This window comes from Monomorium pharaonis, chromosome 4 (assembly GCF_013373865.1).
Source record: "Monomorium pharaonis isolate MP-MQ-018 chromosome 4, ASM1337386v2, whole genome shotgun sequence".
In the NCBI taxonomy this organism is placed as follows: Eukaryota; Metazoa; Arthropoda; class Insecta; order Hymenoptera; family Formicidae; genus Monomorium; species Monomorium pharaonis.
The window spans coordinates 20,113,344-20,138,866 of NC_050470.1; the positions used below are offsets into that span (position 1 = coordinate 20,113,344).

General features: G+C 27.7%; 3 protein-coding genes across 5 annotated transcripts in view; 1 reads left to right on the forward strand and 2 right to left on the reverse strand.

Moving 5' to 3' along the window:
- The window catches only part of LOC105832667, a gene marked incomplete at its 5' end in the record, with an annotated part of 371,331 nt that overhangs the window by 173,508 nt on the left and 172,300 nt on the right, over nt 1-25,523 (reverse strand). The window contains 1 exon segment of the mRNA XM_012673815.3: nt 3,318-3,517. Coding sequence (XP_012529269.1) covers nt 3,318-3,517 — 200 coding nt within the window.
- On the reverse strand, nt 13,493-17,513 carry LOC118645144. Of its 2 annotated transcripts, none has more exons than XM_036285638.1 (4): nt 17,372-17,513; nt 16,881-17,060; nt 16,449-16,569; nt 13,493-15,997 (listed from the first exon to the last, which is right to left on the reverse strand). In XM_036285638.1, exons 3-4 carry the CDS (start codon nt 16,530-16,532, stop codon nt 13,517-13,519), a joined length of 2,565 nt encoding a protein of 854 aa, XP_036141531.1. In that variant the 5' UTR covers nt 16,533-16,569; nt 16,881-17,060; nt 17,372-17,513; the 3' UTR covers nt 13,493-13,516. The 2 variants fall into 2 exon arrangements, with proteins under 2 accessions (XP_036141531.1, XP_036141532.1); XM_036285639.1 differs by having other exon boundaries at nt 17,289-17,430.
- On the forward strand, nt 17,811-21,607 carry LOC118645145 (myb-like protein X). 2 transcript variants are annotated; one of them, XM_036285640.1, is made up of 10 exons: nt 17,811-17,987; nt 18,181-18,362; nt 19,259-19,417; nt 19,625-19,757; nt 19,848-19,981; nt 20,192-20,324; nt 20,436-20,518; nt 20,721-20,837; nt 20,987-21,215; nt 21,314-21,607. In XM_036285640.1, the coding sequence occupies exons 1-10, from the start codon at nt 17,837-17,839 to the stop codon at nt 21,445-21,447; spliced, it is 1,455 nt and encodes a 484-aa protein (XP_036141533.1). In that variant the 5' UTR covers nt 17,811-17,836; the 3' UTR covers nt 21,448-21,607. The 2 variants fall into 2 exon arrangements, with proteins under 2 accessions (XP_036141533.1, XP_036141534.1); XM_036285641.1 differs by lacking the exon at nt 19,259-19,417.

Genomic DNA, 25,523 nt, shown 5'->3' on the forward strand with positions numbered 1-25,523 from the left:
CTAGATCCGTCTCACTTGACTGTAAAAGGCGTTAGATGTCGCTTTTATAGTTCCGGTCGATAAATCCGGGTCTCTCCGATCACACCATCGACATATAGAATGGACTGAGCATTGCGATAGGTTAGCGCGCGCCTGTTTTAGAGTGAGAGATACTACACCTAAGGCCTATGTTTGTCTCTTTTGCAAGCTTCTAATTTGTTATTTCGTCCCCCTCCATTCACGGAGGAGGACGAAATAACAAATCAGAAGCTTGCAAAAGAGACAAACATAGGCCTCAGGTGTAGTACCTCTCACTCTAAAGCAGGCGCGCGCTTGCCCATCGCAATGCTCAGTCCATTCTATATGTCGATGGGTCACACACACCTTTTTCTTTACTTTGTATATTGACCACACCTTCTAACTAATAAAGTATTTTTCTGTTTACACAAGTACAATTGATACGAACAGTCTATTAATTATAACAATTTACTTATTAATTTCATTGTTAAATTTATCTTTTTCCATAACCTTAATAATTTGATGGAAATTGCGATCTACTTAGCACTTTGAAGCATTCAAATGATTAATTATATGTTATAGAAGAGCATTATATTATTACATATATGTTATATATTTTTATAATTTGTTATTTATTAAAAATTAAATTAAACTTAATTAAATTAAAATAATAAATGTTAAACTGCAATAATAAATTTTAAAAAAGTTCAAAATATAATATACGAAAACGTACATATTAAAAAGTAATATAAAAAATATATATATAATTGCGCGTAAGATTGTTAAAATATTAAAATAATATTTTATTAACCTTCCGACAATATTACAATGTTAAGTTGTATTGTAAGGTTAGTGGAATATTGCAGTAACATTCTCAATAACATTAGTAAGATCGTAACCTTCCTATAACCTTACTACAATGTTTGATGCTGTGAGGGAAAGATAATATAAAAGACAAGGACAAACATGTACGCGTTTCACCATATTTTCGTCCTGATAGATAAGGAAAAAAGGGGTCGAGAATCGATAATAGAATACTATTGCACATGCGAGAGAGATTCACGCACAGTAGGCTGTTGCAGCTATATAATGACTGTGATTTGATACCTCGGATATGGTAATATCATGATTTAAAAGTACCAAATCCAAAAATATACAATATATGTATAACGATCTCTAAGCAAAGAGATGAAATGGAAAGTGAGTAAAAGTCAAAACTTCATCGTGAGAAGACTTACGCTAATCTCGCATCCCGAGACGTGAGAGGCGAGGGAACTCACGCTAATCAAACACCCCGACAAACAGAGAGGCAAAGAAACGCTCATCTCGAATTTTTCTGAAAATGTCACTTTGACTTCTACATGACCTTGCAAATTATTCCTTAAAGGTCTATTTAAAGTTACAAGTAATTAGACTGCAGAGACAGATATCCGACATCAGTTGACAAACATTTTATTGAATTTCGCAAGTTGATTTCTAAATGACCTTCACAATTTTGACTTGATAGTCAATTTGAGGTGACGATGAATTAGTCTCCTACCACTTGAACAATTTCCATCAGAAACATTTTTTAGTTTTAGAAATAATGTTAAAGTATCTTATGTTGAACAAATAAAATGGCGTAACCTTTATTCGTGAATAATATCAACTTTAATTCTTCATATCTCAGCAATAAAAGGTATGCTTAATTCAAAATTTTAAGGGATAAATGTTTGATGACATACAATCATTTACCACCAAAATCGTATCAAAACTCGATGACCACGAAACGGGCGATTTTTGCGGTCGCTCTTTGCTTGTCACACCGCCTCGGCGCCGAAGGTCTTTCTGGCGGCACGTGAAAGATCACGATGAAGAAACATGTGTACAAAAACACTCTTCTCCCGTCCCTCGCTAAGATTATTACAGGACACGAGGTCGTCGATTGGTCCATACGGCTCGATCCCGCCTTCAATCAAGGGACGTCAACTTGAAGCTCATTGCCGAATCAGATTCGGAAGACTTTAACTACGTCAGCGGAAGGAATTGCTGTCGCCAAGGAAGATCTGATCACTCTCAGTCGCAGTGAATACGTTCTCACATGCAGACATATAGGGCGAGTTTTCGACTTTTTCATGCGTACAAGTACGTCAGTATAACTCACGGTTTAGGGCACCACGGCCCTCGAGTGTCACGAGATTATTCTCGCTGCGCGTTATCAGCGTTTTTCTGCATATAATTTGTGTTCGTGAATACAAATTAGATAGAAATTAAATAAACTATCAGATATATTATAAACATTGTGTTTGATTTATTAATATAAACCTACAATCAAAGGATTTATATGCGAAACCACCGATGTGTGTGTGTGTGTGTGTGTGTGTGTGTGTGTGTGTGTGTGTGTGTGTGTGTGTGTGTGTGTGTGTGTGTGTGTGTGTGTGTGTGTGTGTGTGTGTGTGTGTGTGTGTGTAGTATACGACACCACCGAATCTACAGAACACAATTTATTATTCAAATGTAAAAATTAAAAATTTAAATAGCGCGCGCGAAGCGCGCGTCTGTGGTGTCTAGTTTTTATTTTAAAAATTGATATAAGGAAAACATGTTATTAACACAATATTTTTTTATTTAAAAAATAAAAAAGAATATCCAATTGTCAGTCGTTATTTTTACATTCTTTTAAAAATTTAAAAAATTGGTTATTTTTTAGAGAAGATAACAAAGAAATATGGATCAAAAGATGTAGTTTTATTATTTAAATCCGCATATATTTTTACTATATGCGCAAATTTGTATGCCATGCCGGCAGTAATAAGCAGATCAAAAATCTTTTTTTTTTTTCTTTTAATAAGAAGTACGTGAAAATGTATGTGAAAGATATGTATCTGAAAGGTTCAAATATTGTGTGTTATATATAGGTACAGATACATCAATTCGAATGTATCTTAGATACAAGTTAAGATCAAATATACAAAATCTATCTCTTTATATGTATCTAAAGTTATCAACACCCTATTTATATAATTGATATACTTTAAACCATTCTGTTGCCTATAAATAAATAAGTAGTAAACATTTTAGGGACGTAAACCTATTTACAATTATTTAAAAAGATTTATATAAACATAGATCTTAGTTTTGAGGTACATGAATTTTTTTTTATGTTTGATCGATAGAAATATGTTTCTGGGATATTTGACACTTTTTATTTCTATTCTGTCTGACAAAATTTATCTCATTGATATAGGTACAGAATAACAAATAATGAAGCATTGGCCTATATATTTATACCAAATTTGCATGCATCAATCAACGGATTACATATTTCAACAAGTCCTTACCGTGCCCTCTCCTAGATTGTGAACAACACAAGGCATCAGAGCTGTGGATCCTGACTGTGCTGAAACCGATGTTGAATTTTCTGTACCGAAGGTCATCGGCAGAGTTGGTGGCAGATCAACATCTAATGGCTTTCCCGTCATATCGTCCAAGGAATTCATATTAACATCGACTACTTCTGCCATTACTGCCATTGGATATTCTGAAGCAAATTAATTGATTATTCTTATAAAATTAAAGTTTCCATGACCCAGAAATAAAGAGATGGTTATTTGTTTAATTCGTAAACATAAAAGATTTATATAGAGCAGTATGTGCATAACTGCAATATCAGAGCAAATGTTTAATATACATGAGTATATTACATTAGAAAAAGACTATTTAAATAAACTGCATTGATCTTAATTAAACAAGTATCAGCTTAATGAAGTAAATTAATTAATTACGTATATGTAATTAATGCAAGAAATAATTAGTTAATTCCATAATTACAACTACTGGTGCATTAATGAAATTTACGGTTGCATAAATATATAAATTACATTATTACACAATTAACTTAACACTGGCAAAGAAAGAAAGAATTTCCTATCACGTCGTCATTATTGTTGAAATTATAACGTAACATTTGTTTGAACGTAGGTAATTGTCAATTTTTATTTAAATACTTTCCTGTGATTAGTGTTTTGTATTTGATTTTATATTTGTTACATTTGTAAGTTTCAATTAAATATTAATAATTGTACCTTTTACAAACAAATAAGTTAAATCAATCGACAATATTTTAATTACATCGATATTTTATAGATACTTTATGATATACTTTATGTTATTTACGACTAAAGAAAATTAAGGGGTCATTTTACTTTGACAACTTCAAAAAATTGATTGTATTTTTATTACACTTTTCGAAAGTATATGTATTTGAAAATATATTCCCAAAGTTTTATGAAGGACCTTCGATAGTTTTTTTTACACAATTTTTACTACCGAAAATTTTAAACACGTTTTTTTCAAAACTATTTTTTAATGTGACGAGATAAAAATCTCAAAAATTATTTAACTAATTACTATAAAATTTTAATAGCTTATTTTACACATCTGTACTTACCGCCCGTGCCAAAATTAAATAAAAATATTAATTTTATCATACTGTAAACATAGAAAATATATTTTTTTTAAGCGATTTATCATTTGTCTCTCAAAAAAAGGCTGCCATTTTATTAATTTTATATGAAATAAGTTGATTGAGGTAGGGGCAATAGCCATAGTCACACAAATTAAGAATCTTTTTGGTTTTTTTTTGTTTCTGATCATCCAAAGTAGAAATATTTGTCCCGCCATTAATTTCGAGGCTCTATTTTTAATTATATATAAAATGCATAAAAATAATTTTTTTTTTACAAAAAATTTTATTATAAAGTCAAAGAATTAATTTAAGAAACCAAAAAAATTTATTTGAATATCTGTAATGTTCTTGAAAAAAAAAATCCTAAAAATTGCCTTCTTTTAGCCGTCAAAGTAGAATGAGTAATATCTCAATAATATTTATAATTCATCAACATTTCTATGCAATGTTGCAACAGTTCTTTATCACGGATGTCAAAACAAATTTTTAATGTCGGAGGCCATTGACTATCTTTGAGGTAACTACCGTTAGATGCACCAAGAAATTCGCATTAAATCATGATGGTCTTTATAAAGTCGAACTTTCCTTACAGTAGGAGCTCGCCTGCGCGTAAATATGAGTAGAACATTCAGTTTCATATTTTACTTTTAAAACACTGCCTGCGACTATAAAATTTAATTACTAAATGATAATTAATAGTTTTCGCAGTAGCGCACGAATTATACCTATAAATAAAAATTATTTATAATACTGCATTTCAGAACAGTTAAAAAATCTTGCAAAAATGTATATTTAATAAAAAATAATAATTTACCTTTCATGAAATAAATTTATATCAACATTCCAATTAATTAATTGATTGATAATTAATGCTTAATCTAATTTAATATTGCATTTTAATTAAAAACTATCAAATCAGAAAAGGTATTAAAATGATATTTGTAAGAAAAATCAAATATAATGTTTACTTTATTCCAAATTTGTATATACTTGTGCTTTCAATAATATTAAAAATATCACATTTTTATAATTATTGATCAAAAATTTTCATATTTATTCATTAAAAAGTATTTAGCAAACAAATATATTTTTAGTATAAATATTGAATTTTATCATCACTTATATCTTAAATATAATGATAATAAAACAAATATATTTAGTAAGCTTTTTATTACGTTACTGCAAAAAAGTCAATACCAGCATAGCTCTTTTAAAACAGCATACTTTCCTTATTTTTCAGAAATTAAATATTGCACTTTATTAATAATGATTAAAACATAATCTGCTTACATAATTAAAAAAGTAAATACCCATGATTCATTCATTCATGCCGTTTTCTACATAAAATTTGCTTAGAAACAAATTCTTTAAAGGAAAGAATAAAATTTGCATGACTTTCTTTTGCAGATTGCATTATTGTACAACAGTTGATTATTATTATTTTACGTTATATTAAATTATTTTACGTACAAAAAAGGAGTTACCACCATTTTGTTTTATTTAAATAACGCAAAACATTTGTTATATAATTCTTATCGGTATAAGCTTATTACTCATAAAGTTTAACCAATTATATTATAACCAGAAGTTCCTCGTATATACTTAACGGACATAATTAATAATTTACTTAAGAAGAAAAAAAGATTGCGGTTATGGAACTTTTAAAGGAATACGGAACACTACCAACAAATACATATATTTTTAAAATTATTTCTATTTCTAAAAGATAAAAAGTTAACGCTGTTTGACAGATTTTGCACATCAGTATCACAAAAGTATCAATATCTTGTACATAGTACCATAAAAAATATTAAAAATGCATATATAGAGGGGTCCCACTTGCTTACAATCCCAATTGCCTACGACTTCATTTGCACACAAATTGTGTAATAATGTCATGTGTGCAATTTGTATGAGCGTAATATTATCATGTGTGCAATGCGTATCAGCGCAATATTATCGTGTATGCAATGTGCATGTGCGAAATAATGTCATGTGTGCAATCCTACTATTGTACCTTAATTATTTTTGTGTGTGAAAACAAAGCTGTAGGCAATCGAGATTGTAGGCAATCGGAAATGTAAGCAATCGAGCAGCTCTGCTAAATTTGTGTGCAAACGAAGCTGTAGGCAATTAAGATTGTAGGCAAACGAAGCCCTCCCCATATATATAAGTACAAAAATGTATATTAAAAAATCTTTAGTTTTTGTGACTTTACGCATTGTATTATAGAAATATTATGAAAGTATGATGACAAACAGTATTAGCTAATAAATAAAATAAAAGTATAATTAAATTCAAATAGATTATGGGATTCAGATTTGTAACACTCGCAAGTAGTTTATAACCTCGAACGCAGGCAATATAATTTTACACGTCAAATGCACGTATTTACGCATTACGTCAAACATTAAATTCAATTACGTTATTTGAAAGCCATATTCAAGATCTTCAGATTACACTAAAGTTAAAAGACTAATACCCAACATATTTCTCAAAATGATGTAAGTAATAATACGCTTATAAAACTTTCGGCTATCTGCAATACTAAAACGCAACTTTTATGACAACCCAATAAATATTCATAACCAATAGTAACGTTATAATGTCTAAATAATATGTAAGGAAAAAATTTTGATGGTTATTCCCAAAATTCAACACAAGGTATACGAAATATCATGAATTCCGTAACCTTATATCTAGTTCATAACCGTCTTTTTTCCTTTATTTCTAGCGACATAAAACTATTTTACTGATCCTTATTTTTCTCATAATGAGATTTTAAACTTGGTATGCGTATACTGACACACCTGTCGATAAGACAGATTATAAAATACCATAGAAACCGTCTAGGAATAAAGGATAGAATAAAAAACAAGTTTAAAAGATATATGTATATATTAATAATAAGTTAGTAATATAATCTAATCCTTACACAGGAATAATTCAATCTATACATGACTCTGACATTTAAACCGCACGGAGAATTGACACTGCAAAAGTCAGAAAAAATTTTTAAAAATAAAGATATTTTGCTCAAACACACAATCATTCCATTACTCGTATGTGCCTTTATGTTGATCAGTATTCTATTGTGATCAGTATTCAATTGTTTACTGTTCAGATTAATAAAATCGCGAGTTAAATCGATTTCTCAATGTAATAACCCAGATAGCACACAATGTTCTATGAATATTCTTAGAAAGTGCAAATGTTCTTAATATCAGAATATTCAAGAGAATATTCTATGAATATACGTAGAATATCATACTCGGATATCGTATATTCACGAATATTCTTATAAAGTGCGAATGTTCTTAGTTTTAGAATATTTGAATCGAATATTCTATGAATATACGTAGAATATTACAATCGAATATCATATATTCATAATAGAGAAGAATGTTCTTAGAATATTTGTCAAGTTTATTTATTGCACATAGTGTATTGCACATGCAGTACATATCTATGTACGAAAGACTTGTCGCTGCTTGTCGCTAGTCGCATCATATGTGTGCTGTGGTGTGCTACGTTACAGTTCTTTATACAATAGTAAAAAATTGTTATTATGCAATAAATATAAAATATAAGTATAAAGTGGGAGATATACAACAATCAAAAGGTAATAAAACGTTTACTTTATGCATTTTGTCTCTCAATAATATATGACCGCGTGAACACATTGCAGTATAACCTCTAATATATTTATGTATATATTAACTTCTTATGTGTTCATAGAATATGGAATTATCTTATAAATATGCATAGAATATTCTGCAGAATATACATAGAATATTTATCGAATATCTTATAAATATGCATAGAATATTCTCAGAATATACAATAGAATATTCTATTCACATTTAGAAAATATATATAGGAGTACCATTCGAATATACTATGAACATACGATGAATGTATAAGAATGTAATATAGAATATTCGAAATATTCTTGACGAATATTCATAAAACGTTTATAGAATATTTAAGTGTTATCTGGGAAGTATTACGCGATTATTTATTACGTAAATTATTATAGGTAGTATAAAAAACACTACTAAATATTTTACAACACATAAATGTATAGAGACAAAGTAAAGGATGGAATATAGCAAAATATATTTTACAAAATATATTTATAAGTAGAATACAAGTTTAGCTTTTGTATTCTGTATTTAACTTGATATCTTGCCATATCCCTTGTATGAAATATCCGATATTTTTAGCGCGTGGAATTTATGTCATAATAGAGGCTCTTTGATTAAAAACCACAGAACACACAAAATCCACATATATGTACTTCTTGCTATTATTTACACATATTAATCTTGTCAATATTATATAATTGTTACTATATAACTTTATCATTCTTATTTTCTGATTAATTTTGTAAACACGTTTTATAAATTATTACGTCATGTTTATATTGTTTACAAATATTATATATAAATATTATATATAAATTTATAAGTTATCTATTTATACGCCATATATACCATCCTTTTGCGATATATGTATAACAAAAATATAAGCGTTTTTAAAAGTTATTTAAAAAAAAAAAATAAATATTATGTCATAAAAATAAATAATATGTCAAATTTCTTAATAATAGATGGTATGAAATTTTATTGGTATTGGTTATTCTTTATTTTAAATATATAATAAATATTATTTAATGAATTAAATCTTTTGACAAATAATATTTTTGCGACACATATATGGAAGTTACTCTATAATAAAAGTATTCAAAATAAACATAATGTATAATATCAAAAACTTACCCTATTGTCACATTAGCGTGTAAAGTGTATATAGAACAATATAAAGTATTTGTAAATTAACAGAAAATTAATAAATATGGAATGTTTCCAATATAATAATTTTCACATTAAAATAAAAGACTTCAACAAATTTCCATATGTAAATATAAATTATGGATGATAGACAGATAACGGAAAAGAAAAGGAAAATGTGCCGCATTATATCGTTTATATTATTTTTAGAATTTATTTCTTTATTTTTACTTATCTCATAAAAAATTTAATTACTGCAAAATTCAAAACAATATTATTAAGATTGTCATCATCTGATAGAAGACATTTTCAAGATTGTATTTATATTTCTAAAATTGTATTTTTAGTTTTTTGTTTAAAAAATCTCATCTAAAGAAATGCATATAAAGTCAATTGCTCGCATCTCTCGAAATTTATTGTTGTCGCTTTTCCGCGATGCCAATTGCTTCTCTAGCTGCGCTTACTTTTGATAATTATCAAATTTGTATAAATATTATCTGTACAATTATCATTGTAATTTATTCTTAAAAAGTAAAAAGTAAAAAGTTAAGTAACGCGCGCGAAGCGTCTGTGTTGTCAGGTATGTTAAAAAACAATTATATTTCTTTGGCAACTTTCCTGACCGTCGCGTCGTACACAAAACAATAGACATGTAATATGTGAGATGTATCATTTTATACTTAAATTAAATTAGTGTATGCATACATACAACAGCTTTGTTAACAGTGCGTCAGTGCACACTAAAGCAGTTTAATCGAATTTACAATAAATACATAATATTAAAAAACATGATACATACTCGTATATTTGTTAATTTTAATATTATGTACATGTTTATTTATATATTAATCTTTATTTTTTATTAATATGCACACGTAATATATTATTTTATTTTATCATTTAAATTAAATATGTATTGCAAACGCAAAAAGTATTTTCTAACGTATTTCGTATCCGCGTTACTTTGCCTACCGATTCTACAAACACTGCACTAAAAATGCTCGTAGACAGAGCTAAAAAGTATTTACATTTGCATCACCCTTTATCCATGAAAACTTACGGAATGTTGCCAGTCATATATGACACTTATAGTTATGTTACATTGGATGCGTTATCCTGTCGGAATAATTTTATTTTTGCCAATGGGTGGTTAGAGGAAAGCAAGAAGCGCAAGGTGGTTATCCGTCCATGTCACTCCAAATTCCCAGAAGACCGTCATCCATTTTGCCGCCGTAAAAGAAGACACCGAGTGAAAAAAATCTATATCCCGCATGTACAAATGTTTGTGCAGAGGGATCGTGGCGCAAGGGTGGTTAAAGTCCAAGCGGAAAGCCTCTTAACGAGAATCCCTACGACACGCTTCGAGGCTTTGAGCGGGCAACCGTTAAACCTTGTTCGACCTCGTAACGACTGCTTTGATTTAACGTTTATTTTTCACAGCCCCGGTACTTACCTCAGCCAGCGATATAATCGACGGGGTGAATTCGTTAGGAGATACTCATGAGGAAACCGTCTGGTCGGCGACCTTTGTTGACAGACTACGCTGTTAACGATCATGCGCGCGTTTGCGTCTCGTCGTTATGCCGAACAGATAAAGAAAACGATGACTTTAAAGCTGACATTCAAGGCTGAAATGCCACGAAATTTGTAAAAAGAGTACCAAATGTAAAAAATTTAAATGTGAAAGCTGATGCTTGGAGTAAGTCCCAACATAAAATACAGAAAAAGTTGAAAAAAGGAAAGGGAAGATATAAGTAGAAAAAGTAAGAAATATATATTAAGAGGTATAATGACCTGTTTCAAGTTATTATCTTTTGCCTAAATATATATGACATAAATTGTGATACATATCCCCTTGTTTGAAATAGGAAATTAAATATTTTCAAAAGCTTCTTGTTAACATTCGATTGTTACAGTCAATAAATTGTAACTTAAACTTCAGTGATAGAATCCCTACAGATCCTCCTAATTACCATGTGAAATTCAAGTCAAAATATCGAGTGTCAAAGTTTGAAACTACAGAGCCAAAGCACTAATTACCATTGATTAATTGTTCAAGAATTTGCGTGGCTTCCTACCGCGATCGCTTCTCGACGATGCGTGATTATGAATTTATGAAATGTGTAATTAATTATACAATACAGGTAGGTATATAAGACGACGTGCGCGCATTTTGGCATACAAAAACCCTTATTCCGGTTCCGCAACGATGTCTGTAGAATATTGTTCGCATTTCGTGACGATGAAATTTCCGTTCATAATTTCCTGGAAACGTTGCCGCTTACTCTGCCGGAGGCATGAGCACGATATGCATTCAAGGTATTAGCTTTGTGCTTGTGTCCTTTGATCTAACTTACCAGTCTTTCTTGACCCGTTTTTCACCGAGATGAAAGTGCATTCGGTGACCTGCAACCCGCTCGGTTACCCGAAAATATTTTTAAAAATCTGTCAAAGAATTTGTGCTTTTCAAGAGTGTCCTCGTCCGTAACTAAATCGCTGATAAAAATTTTTATGTTTATGACAAACAAAAAAACAGAAATAAAGACATCATTATCGAAACACTGAATTTTTTATAAGTATACCAATAACATCTAAATTCATAGAAGATTCGATTTAATGCTAGCAAAACATTTTATTAAAACAATTTTTTTCTATCATAGAAAACTAACATTTAGTTTATATATATATATATATATATATATATATATATATATATATATATATATATATATATATATAAAATCTATATTAGTTAATGTAACCCGAGAAGAAATAGATATTAGTATGATCAGATGTAAAAATATGTAATTAGATACAAAAAGATCTAATAATATATAATTATATATAATCTAATCTGAAATTTGGCGCGATATTATCATATATAATCATAAAAATATATTATTAGATCTTTTCATATCTAATTATGCATATTTACATCTGATCATATTAATGCCCATTTTTTTTCTCGGAAAGTTAAAATATTTTAATTTTAAAAATTACAATTTAATTTTAGATACAGTTTAAAGCAAAACTTTTTTTTTAATTAGAGACAAAAAGAAGGTTATAAACCACTATTTTGTTTTATTCAAATAACTCCGTAAACATTTATGTGAAAATTCTCGTAGGTACAAGTTTGTTACCCATAAAGTTCTATCAATGATAAACGCAGATGTTTTTCAAATATACGTAACGAACATAATTAACAATTTACTGAAGAAAGAAAAAATATTGCAGTTGTGGAATCTGTAAGGGAATATGAAACATTACCACGAAACATTCTCAAAATTATTTTTATTTTTAAAGGAAAAAATTAATACGCTTTGGCAGACTTTGCACATCAATATCACGAAAAAATGTATATGATGTATATAAATATATGCATTACGTCAAACATTAAATTTAATTAAGTCATTTGAAAACCATATTAAAGCCCTTCCAGTTACACTAAAGTTAAAAAGTTAATACCCGACATATTTCATAAAATAACGTAAAGAATACATACCCGAGCAAAAATAAAAGAGATGTTACTTTATATGTATAGATCAAAATAGATCTATTTCTATACAATTGTATCTCATGAGATATGTTTTTTATATCTTTTCAGATCTTCAAAAATCTATCATATGTCTTGAATAATTAAAGTTATATCCATTAAGATCTAACTAGATGACCTAAAATCTAATTGAATTTTTAATCGAGTGAGAAGAAATGTAATATATAGATCTATGAAGTTATAATTATATCTACGTATATCTACTTTAATAAATTTGAAATTAAATACATTTAATATTATATTTGCAGAGATATAACAATATCAAAGTAGATCTGCGTATATATATACCAAAAATTGATGTTAGATCTACAAAGATTTTATAATATTAAAGTAGATCTACATGTATACAAATAGAATTTGTCTAAAACTGACGTTAGATTTACAAAAATAGCTTTATATAGATTTATAGATAAATAAAATAATAAATTTAACCATTTTTAATGTTGGATATGAATAAATTTTATTTAATATTTAAATATAAATTTCATCTATACATATAAGTGTGTTAATTTAAAATAAAATATGAGTTGTAGTATATGTAATATGTAAGTCTGAAAAGATCTTTTTATAATTTTATAACTGACTTATCATAATTATTGACATCTTTTTTCAGTTTTCTTAATTGTAACAAAAAGAAAAAATTTAATGAATTAATAAGCAATGTAAATTATACTTTATTTTAAAAAATCTGATAATATTTTTACTTATAATACAACTTAATAATATTTACATAACTTTTTTCATAGTATTTGGACGTTTGCATATATAACTTCCAACTCTTATAACATGACATATTCTAATCAAATCATTTACTTTTAGTAATATAAATTGATTTTCTTCCTTGACAGGTACAATATGTTTAACAATTGTATTAGTTTCAAAATGAACGAACATTTTAGTATGTTCTACGGTAAAATACTGCAAAATAAAATACAAATTATTTTCAATCTCAAAGAAGAATCGAATAGACCCGTATAAAGTTTGGTTATCATTAATAATAACTTGAACTGTGTAACTATTCGTTTTTGTAGCCTTGTAGATTTGTGAAGTATACATTTCGTTATTAATTTTTGCTCGAGCATAGAAACATAAATTTTTTAACTGCAGATTTTTTGATTCAATTAATCTGATTTCAATGTCATCTATGTCTTTTACTTCTTTAGATTTTCCAAGTAGTGCATATGTTTTTATTTGAAATTTATTATTAAAAGTATCTTCATTATGTCCATATTGACTTTGTAAAACTTGTAAGCCTTGAACTAAAGTGAGATTATTAATCATTTCTTGGCCAAGATTTTGAGAACCATGAATACAATTAGCAAGGAAGTTATTATAATTTTCGAAAGGGAAAGCAGATGTGGCCCATAATGGACCCCATCGTTTTACACATAATACAATATGCAAAAGTTGGTGCACATTGTAAGAATATTCTCCATCACCATATAATTTTCCAATATCTCTCACAAACAATTTTAATAAAATTTCTGTTTGCTCTAATTCGGGATAAATACGAATAGGTTTTTGCAATAAATTGAATAAAGATATTACCAATAAAAGCCAATGCTGGAAATACTTATTTGGCAAACAATTTACAATTGTTGGGATTGAGTAATATAAAATCCAATTATAATATTCAGATGCTTTAAAAAATGCATGTAATTTTACACTTCTTGGCATTCTATTAAAAAAATAAGGAGGTCGAATATTCAAAAGAAAATTATCAATTTCTTCAACATATTCCTTAATATTCCACGTACCCCTTTTAAAGAACCAAAGATTAAATAACTGCTTTACTGTTCCAAGGAGAATAGAATGCATGTATTCAGGCATAACACATGTGCCTAAATCCAGAAGAGGCAAAGTCGAAATAACAGAGTTTCCTTTTACTCCCTTAACATGGTGTACTTCTTTTGTTATGGCTATTCTAGCTTGTTTTTTCATTCTTTTTCCAGATCTCAATTTACTTGGTTCTTCTTGAAAAGCATATACGCGAATAATTTTTTTTCCTGCAATTGTTCTGCATTGTTTTGTTTTAATTTCACAGATATTACAACCAAATTTGCCATTGAAAGAAAGGATATTCTGTATTTGAGCTCTTGCTGGTGCATCTGCAATTATTAATGGGGCCACAATTTTAGAAGTGTAAACTTTTTTAGTTGTAGGATGAATCCACGAAATACCATTATGAAAACATTCATTAAGCTTTTTGCAAAAAGGCTGTAAAAAAGTGTTCATTAATGGTTTGGAATTTGTGTCGTACCAAAGACCTACAATAACAATAAATGATTCTCTTAGATGTTCTGGCAGCTCAGCAATTGTAAACATCAATGGCCAGCAATGACTTTTAGCACTTTTAACGAGGGAAAGGCCATCAGTATTTAATATTAATGTCAAATCATATTGTTGTTTATTACGTCTTGAATTGACTCTGATGTATTCGGATCCATCGGTTATATCGAATATTAAATTGTTGTCGCTAAATGGAACATGTAATTTATCAGCGAGGTTTCTTACTTCAAACATATATCTTATAATATCTACTAAATCAAATTCATAAAAATGCCACATACTTTCTATGCTCGAACAAGATGGACATACTGTCATTGAACTATCGCTTCCATTATAAAATAAACATTGTCTACAGTAATAGTGTTTAATTATAGTACATGTTGTTGTTAAATTTCGAACAAATTGAAACAAATGAAATTGCGTTTTTGGCATGTTATTAGGTTTCGGAAGAACTAATTGTAACGCTTTTAAAATAGCTGTTAAAGCAGCCTTTGTTAATTTATTATGAATATATAAATTCATAATAATTAGAACACTTTGAGATACAGTAATTTCACTATTCTTATACAACAAGTTGTCAATCATTTGTATATTATTAATATTATTCTCGGTATTATTATTATCTCTGCCGTCGAAATTTCTTTCAAAATTGTCACTGTTGTTCAATTCATGATTTTCGTTATCTTTATTATCATTTTTTAAATTTAAACCATTGTTGTTATTTTGTAAGCTGTTATTAGCTTCACATTTATCAGTGTAGTTATAATCTCGATTTTCTGAGTCTAAAGTATTTAATTCATTATTCCTAGTACAACAGTCATATTCATTTTCATACAAAGCTGTAATTGGTATCGTGCTACAACCAGGTTTGTCAATATCAGATGTTCTCTTCCACCGTTGTAAATTTCTTAAAGGAATCTGACAGACATAAAATAAAAAGCTATTAATATATAAAAATACACAGCATGCTTATCGATATTTATTACACGATAGTATAGAGCTGAATCACTTAAAAGTAGCCTATATTTTGATTATTACTATCTTGATCGTTTGTTAACAAATTAAGTTATTATTTTTTATGGATCTTCCTTTATTCATGAATCACATATTAAAACATATTTTTTATGGATCTTCTTTTATTTACATATTAAAAAATGTGATTTACAAGTTTCTACGATTTGTGATTTTTTAATTATCAATTCTTTTATAACACAAGCCTTAAAAATGCTCCTTGCACTTAGAATGTGTAATTCAGCACATTTGTTGTACATGAAAAAAGAAAGGTCTACAAAAAATTGTAGCTCAATCAACAAATTGAGAATGATCAAAATATGGATTACTTTTATTCGAATCATCCTAAAATACATACTGGTATATATGGATTATTTCTCCAAATATTATACTTTCTTTTCATAACAAAATTTTCATGTTCCATATCATTTACGAATGACATTCCACTTGCTTTAATATTTTATTTTAATTTGTATTTCCTATAATAAAAAAATGTTAGCAAAAAATTTGAAATGTTTACCTAAAAAGACTGTTAGTAATGTAAAAGAATATTATATAATATTATACAGTATTAAAGAATATGATATGACCTGAGAAATATTTTTTAGTCCAGATTTGATAAAACAACAAATAATTTAATATCTATTTACCAGAATATTTAATTTATACAAATAAGCACTTTTTTGCTCAAGATTCCTGAGATATATAATTCAATAAGCTACTGTTTGTGGTTTTATTATTTCACTATTGTTTTTTCTACTATGACCTCTCGTCATGATTTGTCACATACCTATTATAATTTTCATTTAATATCTGCTTTCCGCTTATTTTGCCTGTGATTTTTGGAATCGATACACCTCTACAAGTTTTTTAATTATTATATTTTATTTTATAGGATCTTACTGGTATACATATATAACGCCTGAGATCAACATAAGTAGAAATGATATTCTCCTATTGTTCATGAAAACTGTAAAAAAAATTAGAATTATAAAAATTATAAAATTAAGTTATTGCTTAATGTTATCTTACAATTTATGTTGGTAAAAATAAAACGCACTATATATAGGTAATTTTTATTGTAAAAATTTTTAGGTTATACTCTATAAACTGACAAACGGTAGATAATCCGACAATAATCAAAACTGCATTTCAATATTTTCTACTAATACGAAAAATCTGTATATAGTGTACATACATGCATGTTACATAAATTACCAAATCATTATTCTTTTCATGTTCAATTATGATTACCAATTTCTTAAGGTTTAATTACAATACCTATTGTATATCTGGTCTTAGATTCACGTGTTAAGTATAATTTTGTTCTTTATTGTTTCTCATATAAAAAAACAAGTAACCTTTCTAGCAATAACAAAACTGTCAGATCTGGCGCAGTGTATAAACATAAACAACTAAACGATTAAGGGTGCGTTCATGCTGATAGCGTTAATAACGTTAATAACGTTCTCCTCGAATGCACCTTAAAGCGCGCTATTGGCCATGTTCATGTACGCTACACATATGCTTAGTGCACATGGACACAGAATGCATCGTCGTGTGAGTATTCCAACGTATTCTACTTGGATCACTTGGATGTACTCGAGGCATCAGAATTAATCCGGCACGTGCCTGTGTGCTTTATTTTCCTTTTTACGAATTGTATTACGTGTCTGATCAGTCTTACAATCAGTTTTTATTTACGTGTTTTGTTGAAAAGTGAACATTTCAATCAGTGCTGTGAAAATGTATCTAATTGAGTGTGACGATGATGCCTCTTTGTGCATTGTAGAGGATCACGAAATAATTTGTGACGATGAAAGTGTACAAATTGGAAATATAGTACAATTTGTTTATCAAAAGAAATTATACAAAGGAAGAATAATTATGCACTCTGGTAAGCCAATAAAATATATAATTATATCATTTTTATTACTTTTATTTTTTATACTCTAACCAAACTAGAGTAATATGATTTACTATTTATAGTTATATTAAAACAATTATACTAATTTGTCCAAAAGTTTTATCTTTTTTTTTATAAAAAAAACATTTTTATTATATATTATTATATTGTATAATAATTTCAGACAATATAACGATTTTAAGAGAAGAAGTAAAAAAATTGGGAGCCAAAAAAATGATAAATAAGACGCAAAGTGACATAATTTTATCAGAGACAAGAATACGTAAAAAGCCAAAAATTTATTCCCCAAATGGATCCAACACTACTCAAGAAAAGTTGCCAAATAAAAGGAAACTAAAAAGGAATGTAAGTTACATAATTAATTATAAAATCTATTCTCTCTCTCTCTCTCTCTCTCTCTCTCTCTCTCTCTCTCTCTCTCTCTCACATCAGGTTAAAAAAATCAAATTTTATGTACTCTTTAATCCGGGGAAAAATGTTTATATCAAGGATCAAATTATAGATTAAATTACATTAGAGCAGATCTAATCCCAGGTAGCACGAGTGGACAGATACAACTATATGAGTGAATTAAATAAAGACGCTACATTTGTGTTCTACAAAATTATTTTAATTTTTGCACAATGAATTTATTAACAAATGTCTGCCAAAAGCATTCTACATTTGTCCTAGTAGGATGCACGTATATAGGAATGTTTTGGCAGACATCTAGAGCTAGAGTAACATTTAATCTTTTATTGTTGATTACGACTTGCTGGCATTGGGAAACTTAGGGAGAGTAATTGTAGCGAATACGGTAGGAGAAAGGTTGAAAAAGCTACAATTATTCTCCCTAAGTTTTCCAATGCCAGCAAGTCGTAATCAACAATAGAAGATTGAATGTTACTCTAGAAGCCTGCCAAAACATTCCTACACGCATCCTACTAGGACGCATGTAGAATGCTTTTGGCAGATATTTGTTGATAAATTCATCGTGCAAGAATTAAAATAATTTTGTAGGGCACAAATGTAGCGAAAAATAAATAGCGTCTTTATTTAATTCACTATGCATGAAGAATTGTATCACATATTATTCGCATACAGTTGTATCTATCTAATCGTGCTACCTGGGAATTTTATTAATTAATTTGTAAAATTAGATCTGCTCTAATATAATTTGATCTGTAATTTGATCCTCTTATATAATTTGATCTATTTGGATAAGATTTTTTCCTGGGTATTGATCTCTTTTTTTTTAAAAGGCCAAAAATTGGAATAAACCAAAAGAAAGTAAACACTCTCAACAATCCGTATCAAAGTTGATGAAAGAAAATCAATGCTTAATGAAAGAACATTGTTTACAAAATTGTTCTTCTACTTCATCAGAAGAAGAAAGCTTATTGAAAAATAAAAAACAGAAGGTAAAAAATCTATTTTAAATAAAAATGATAAAAATATATCAGTAAATTTTTCTTGAACGCATTATTTTTTTAATGGATAGATGTTAATTAAGTATTTAATAAGAAAAATGACAGTAATGTTTATTTTAAAACTAGATAAATTTTTTATTTATATTTATTTTTTAACTATTTATTTTTATACTAAGATACTTAGTAACTATATTTCAGGATTATTCATGTAATAAGCAACGAGATATTAATGCTTTAAAAATCATTAATAACAATTCGTTGGAATCCTTTGACAAAAATGTGACTACAGATAAACAATTACCAAACAAATCAAGTATTCAAGAAATTAATTGTAAGTATTTTAATTACATACTTAATTATTTTTTTGTTTTAATTATTCTATTGTTATTAAATTAATGATTATTTTTGCTTTAATTAATAGGTCGAAATAATTTGAAACAAGATTTAATACAATTAAGTTTAACTAAAAAATCAAGATTCCATCAAGGCAATGAAAAATCAAACGAAAATAGCACTTCATCAGAAGAAGAAAGCTTATCGGAAAATAAAAAACAAGTAAAAAATCCATTTTAAATAAAAATAATAAAAATATATAAGTAAATTTTTCTTGAATGCATTGTGTGTGTGTTTTTTTTATCGTGGATAGGTGTTAATTAAGTATTAATGAGAAAAATGACAGTAATGTTGATTTTAAAACTAGATTATTAATTTTTTATCTATATTTACTTTTTAAATATACTAAGGTACATAGTAACTATATTTCAGGATTACTCATGTAATAAGCAACGAGATAATAAGGCATTAAAAATCATTAATAACAATTCATTAGAATTCCATGACAAAAATGTGACTGCAGATAAACAATTACCAAACAAATCAAGTATTCGAAAAATTAATTGTAAGTATTTTAATTACATACTTTTAATTATTTTTGTGTTTTAATTATTTTATTGTTATTAATTATTGTTATTGTTATTAAATTAATGATTATTTTTGCTTTAATTAATAGGTCGAGATAATTTGAGACTAATTTCAAACGAAAATAGTACTTCATCGGAAGAAGAAAGATTATCGGAAAATGAAAAACAGGAGGTAAAAAATCAATTTTAAATAAAAATGATAAAAATATATATAAGTAAATTTTTTTCTTAATGCATTGTTTTTTTATTGTGGATAAATGTTAATTAAGTATTCAATGAGAAAATGACAAAGTAATGTTGATTTTAAAATTAAATATTTTTTTATTTATACTTATTTTTTAAATATATTAAGTTATTTAGTAATTATATTTCAGGTTCAGTATTCACGTAATAACGATGACTGTGAAGAGATTTATGACCCTGTTATTGCTGCTGCAAAAATGTTAACTAAACCTGATCAGCTTTATGGAAAATATTGGCCCCATGAACCGGTAAAAACTGTTTATTATTAATTCTTGTGCATTAATTTTTGTACAATAATTAAGGAATACAATTAACATGTGTGCACTTGTTTTTCAATTATGTAGTACTGTACAAGCGATTAGGAATAATTTTTTTAATATATAAATATTTTTTTCAGATGGTACTACTTATAAACGACGTTTACTGTCGAAAAAAAATTTGGATGTCAGCTTTAGGAAATTCTAAAGCAGTGACACATCTTGCTCGACGATTGATTGTGGGTGTGTTTAAAAAGGAAAAACTACTAAAATGTACTCTCAGTGGTCAACCACCCAGAGCACAAGGCAAAGAGAGACAAAACGAAGAGATTGAGGGTCTTGACGTAAGAGCAAAAGATGCAATTATTGGTTAGTAATTATTTTATTAACTATTTTTATTAATTATTTAAATTAACAATATAAAATGTATTTTTCCACTTTTTGTATTTGATTTTACTTTTTTATAGATTACGCAATATTAATGGGTGAATCCAAAAATTGGAACGTGCCAGATAGACGAGTCATAGAGCGTAGCATGACTCAACAAATCGGACGGTTAAAGTTGGAGTTAAAACAAGCTCTTGTAAGAGAGCAGGACTAATTTACTATTTTTGTTTTATGTTTATTTTGATAATTTAAATAAATAATTTTTTATGTAATTATCGTGCAATATTTTACTGCATTTGCATGTACAATATTTGAAATATATTTTTTTTAATTGTACGATAATTGTTTGTAAAATAAAAATTTATAAAATTGCATTTAAAACATGTTTTACATTTTACCATTATTGTATGCAAACAATTATTAACAAACTATATTTTATTATATATTATTATATATCTCGATCTTATATTGTCTTATAACAATGTTTAAAAAAAATAAACATACAAACAAATATAATACTATATTATGCAACATATATATATACACTCACAATTTGTTTAAATTAATGCAAATTAAGTTAAAATCAAGATCTCTTGAGAAACTTTTTAATTATTTAATGGCTGCGTTCAGCAGAGAATGTAGCTGTGGAACTATTGTAAAGTTCTTTTATATAATATAAAATTTATATGATTGGTTTATACATTTAGATCAAACAGAAACTAAAGGCGAGAACCAATCATGTTGGAGAATTTTACAACAGTTTCACTGCTACATTCTTTGCTAAAGATGGTTATTATAATTTTTTTATATCTGATTAGATCAAATTAATTTTTCTCTAGATCTAAGATAGAAGTATATATATCTAGATATAAGAAAATCTTATTAGATCTCATTTGATCAGGTCAAAATGGAGATCTAATAATATCTGTATTTTATATCTAATTTGATCTACGTATATACAATAACATCTCTTTCATTTTTGCTCGGGTACCTATGAAACTTTTGGCTGCAATACTAAAATGCAACTTTTGTGACAACTCAATAAACATTAATGACCAGTGACCATGTCATAACAACCAAACGCGTGTAAAGAAGTAATTTAGATGGTTATCCCCCAAATTCAACACAAACTATTCAAAATATCATAAACTTCATAACCCCACATCTAGTCCTTAATCATAAACTTCTCTCCTCTAAGCTTTTTAAATGGTATTTTACTGTCTTCCAAACATGAAAATTTTAAGAAAGTGTAATTTTGTCAAAAACAATTATAATAAAAAAATTTTTTAACACTTTACAACTTAAAATATCTACTTTTAATGTTTTAGTAAACCATTCATTAATTTTTTAACAAAGCTACACAAATATAAATAAACATACGGCAAATCTTAGAATTTTTAAAAACGTAAATCTTTACTTTTATTTGCGTGTTTCGTGTTTCCGTATCTCATTACGAGAAAAATACAAACAAATTTGGAGTAGCATTGGATGACATGTTATGCCATCAAATTTTACGTGCAGTTTAATAAAATAGCTTCGGAAACTTTAGAAAATTTCTAATTTTTAAAACGAGATCTCGAATTCTAAACGAGAAAAAACTCGGTTTTTGCAAATCTGAAAAACTCACTTGTTTTAAACCCTTATAAAAGAGTGAGGTTTAAAAATAATCTCAAATATAAAGAAAGCGATCTTAAAGAAAACCTCATTCAATTTCAAACCCAAATTCTATTTGAAATACGGGGTGTAAAAAATTCATCATCAACTCTTATTTTCAACTATTATAAGGTATCATATGTAAAGGAACTGGTGGTAGTAAATTTCTTAGATTCGCAAAAATTGATGACAAAAAATTTGTCAATTTTTATAAATGTAAGAAATATACTCTTATTCCTTATTTTCAACCCTTAGAAGATGGCTACAAAAATTATCTTAAATATGAAAAAAGTGACTTTAAAAATCATTTATCTTTACAATTACAATTCAAAATGCAAAAGTAAAAAAGTTTATCTTTAACCTATATCTTCAATTGTTACAAAATATATAATATTACACTAGGTATCATATAATATATCACATTTAGTCATACACGGAAAAAATGTAATATATACAATAAGATATGTAGTTGCGGGCAATTAACTACAGATATACTCAATACAATAATATATGCTATTGCAGTATTAACATTGTACTTGCATTAACAGCAAATATTATTGTATTATCTGTACTTGATAGCCCGCACATGCTATTGGCTATATTACTTTTTTCTGTGTACATAAGGATAATTCTAAAAAACATTTGAAAACTGTTGGCAAAAAATAAATAAATAAGAAAAATAACACACAATTCTTGAAAAACCTTATCTTTAATATATCTTTCTTATAGCAGCCCTATTTCATTTCCTTAGATTTGTACGTGAAAACTGATCCCGAATTGAAAAAGAATCGAAATAACTCCTAAAATTTTTTATAGCAAATTATTCATTTGCATAGACAAGAGGAATCCACCAATAATTAATTGAACAATAATGGGTTAATATATCCAAAAAAATTATATAGCTTCCTTAAAAAAAAATCTTTTTTCTAATCTCATAGTTAACATTTATAATATGTTTTATTAACGCAATATTCATTATACCTATAATATATTTATACAAAATAAGATTAGTGAAAAGAAAAACTCGAGTAATAATTTTACAATAATTTATCGATATTTACTTTTTATACAAAATTGATGTAATAGAATAAATATGTCCTGAAAGTATTGAATCGACATTTGAAAGCGAGATATCAAACATGAATAATGTCATCAAACATGTCGAGCAATATTGACAACTTCTTTTCTCCTTCTCAAAATATAAATTGAAAATTTTTAAACATGACAAATTTTGTTTAGCAAGTAATGAAATGTAACTGCATTTTTTAAAAATAATAAAAAAATAAAAAAATCATATTTAATTGTGTATAAAATGTAATAATATTTATTAATTTATAGAAAATAAATATTTAAAAATAGAAAATATTATAAATAAAAAAACTGTACAACTATATATATAATATTTTATTTTATGAAATCGTTGAGAGGGCTTTGTTTGCTTACAATCCCGATTTCCTGCAACTTCGTTTGCACACACGAAAATAATTAAGGTACAAGAGTAAGATTGCACACATGACATTACTGCGCATATGCACATTGCACACATGACATTATTCCACTCATACACATTGCACACATGATATTATTTCACATATACCTATAACATATTTATACAAAATAAGATTAGTGAAAAGAAAAACTCGAGTAATAATTTTACAATAATTTATTGATATTTACTTTTTATACAAAATCGATATAATAGAATAAATATGTCCTGAAAATATTGAATCAACATTTGAAAGCGAGATATCAAACATGAATAATGTCATCAAACATGTCGAGCAATATTGACTTCTTTTCTCCTTCTCAAAATATAAATTAAAAATTTTTAAACATGACAAATTTTGTTTAGCAAGTAATGAAATGTAGCTGCATTTTTTAAAAATAACACATTTTAAAAATACACATTGCATACATGATATTAATACGTTCATACACATTACACACATGACATTATTGCGCACATACACATTGCACACATGTCAATATTGCATACATAAGTTAAAGAAACAATATTAACACGTTGCACACATGGTATTAAAACGTTCATACACATTGCACACATGATATTATTACGCTCATACACATTGCACACATAAAATTAATACGCTCATACACATTGCACACATGATATTAATATGTTTATAGACATTGCATACATGACATTATTGCGCACATATACATTGCACACATGTCAATATTGCGCACACGCACATTGCACACATGATATCATTGAACTCATACACTCTGAAGGCAGGATTTCAATAACTTGGGTGCCTTGATTTAACGATTGTTTTTGATGGTATTTTTTATGCTCAACAAAAAATTGTACAGATCTTATTATTGTACAGAGCTAACTGCTTTAGTTTTCGCAATATATCATATATTAAAAATAAAAATAAAAGTAGATTAAAAATAAAGAGAAAAGTAGGTGGACCTCGCTTTGCATGGAAAGTCGCAAACCCATATGAAACAGTACGAAGCGTGGGCACTCCTTTGCTGTGGCCACACACACACACACACACACACACACACACACACACACACACACACACACACACACACACACACACACACACACACACACACACACACACACACACACACACACACACACACACACACAAGGGAGGGGGT

Bases quoted from the DNA above. Each gene is read 5' to 3' on its own strand.
- LOC118645144 (XM_036285638.1), bottom strand. From the start codon at position 16,532: ATGTCATTCGTAAATGATATGGAACATGAAAATTTTGTTATGAAAAGA. The intron at 15,998-16,448 runs GTATGTATTTTA...TATGTCTGTCAG, and splicing joins GAAATAATCCATATATACCA to ATTCCTTTAAGAAATTTACA.
- LOC118645145 (XM_036285640.1), top strand. From the start codon at position 17,837: ATGTATCTAATTGAGTGTGACGATGATGCCTCTTTGTGCATTGTAGAG. The intron at 17,988-18,180 runs GTAAGCCAATAA...TAATAATTTCAG, and splicing joins AAGAATAATTATGCACTCTG to ACAATATAACGATTTTAAGA. The intron at 19,758-19,847 runs GTAAGTATTTTA...TTTAATTAATAG, and splicing joins AAGTATTCAAGAAATTAATT to GTCGAAATAATTTGAAACAA.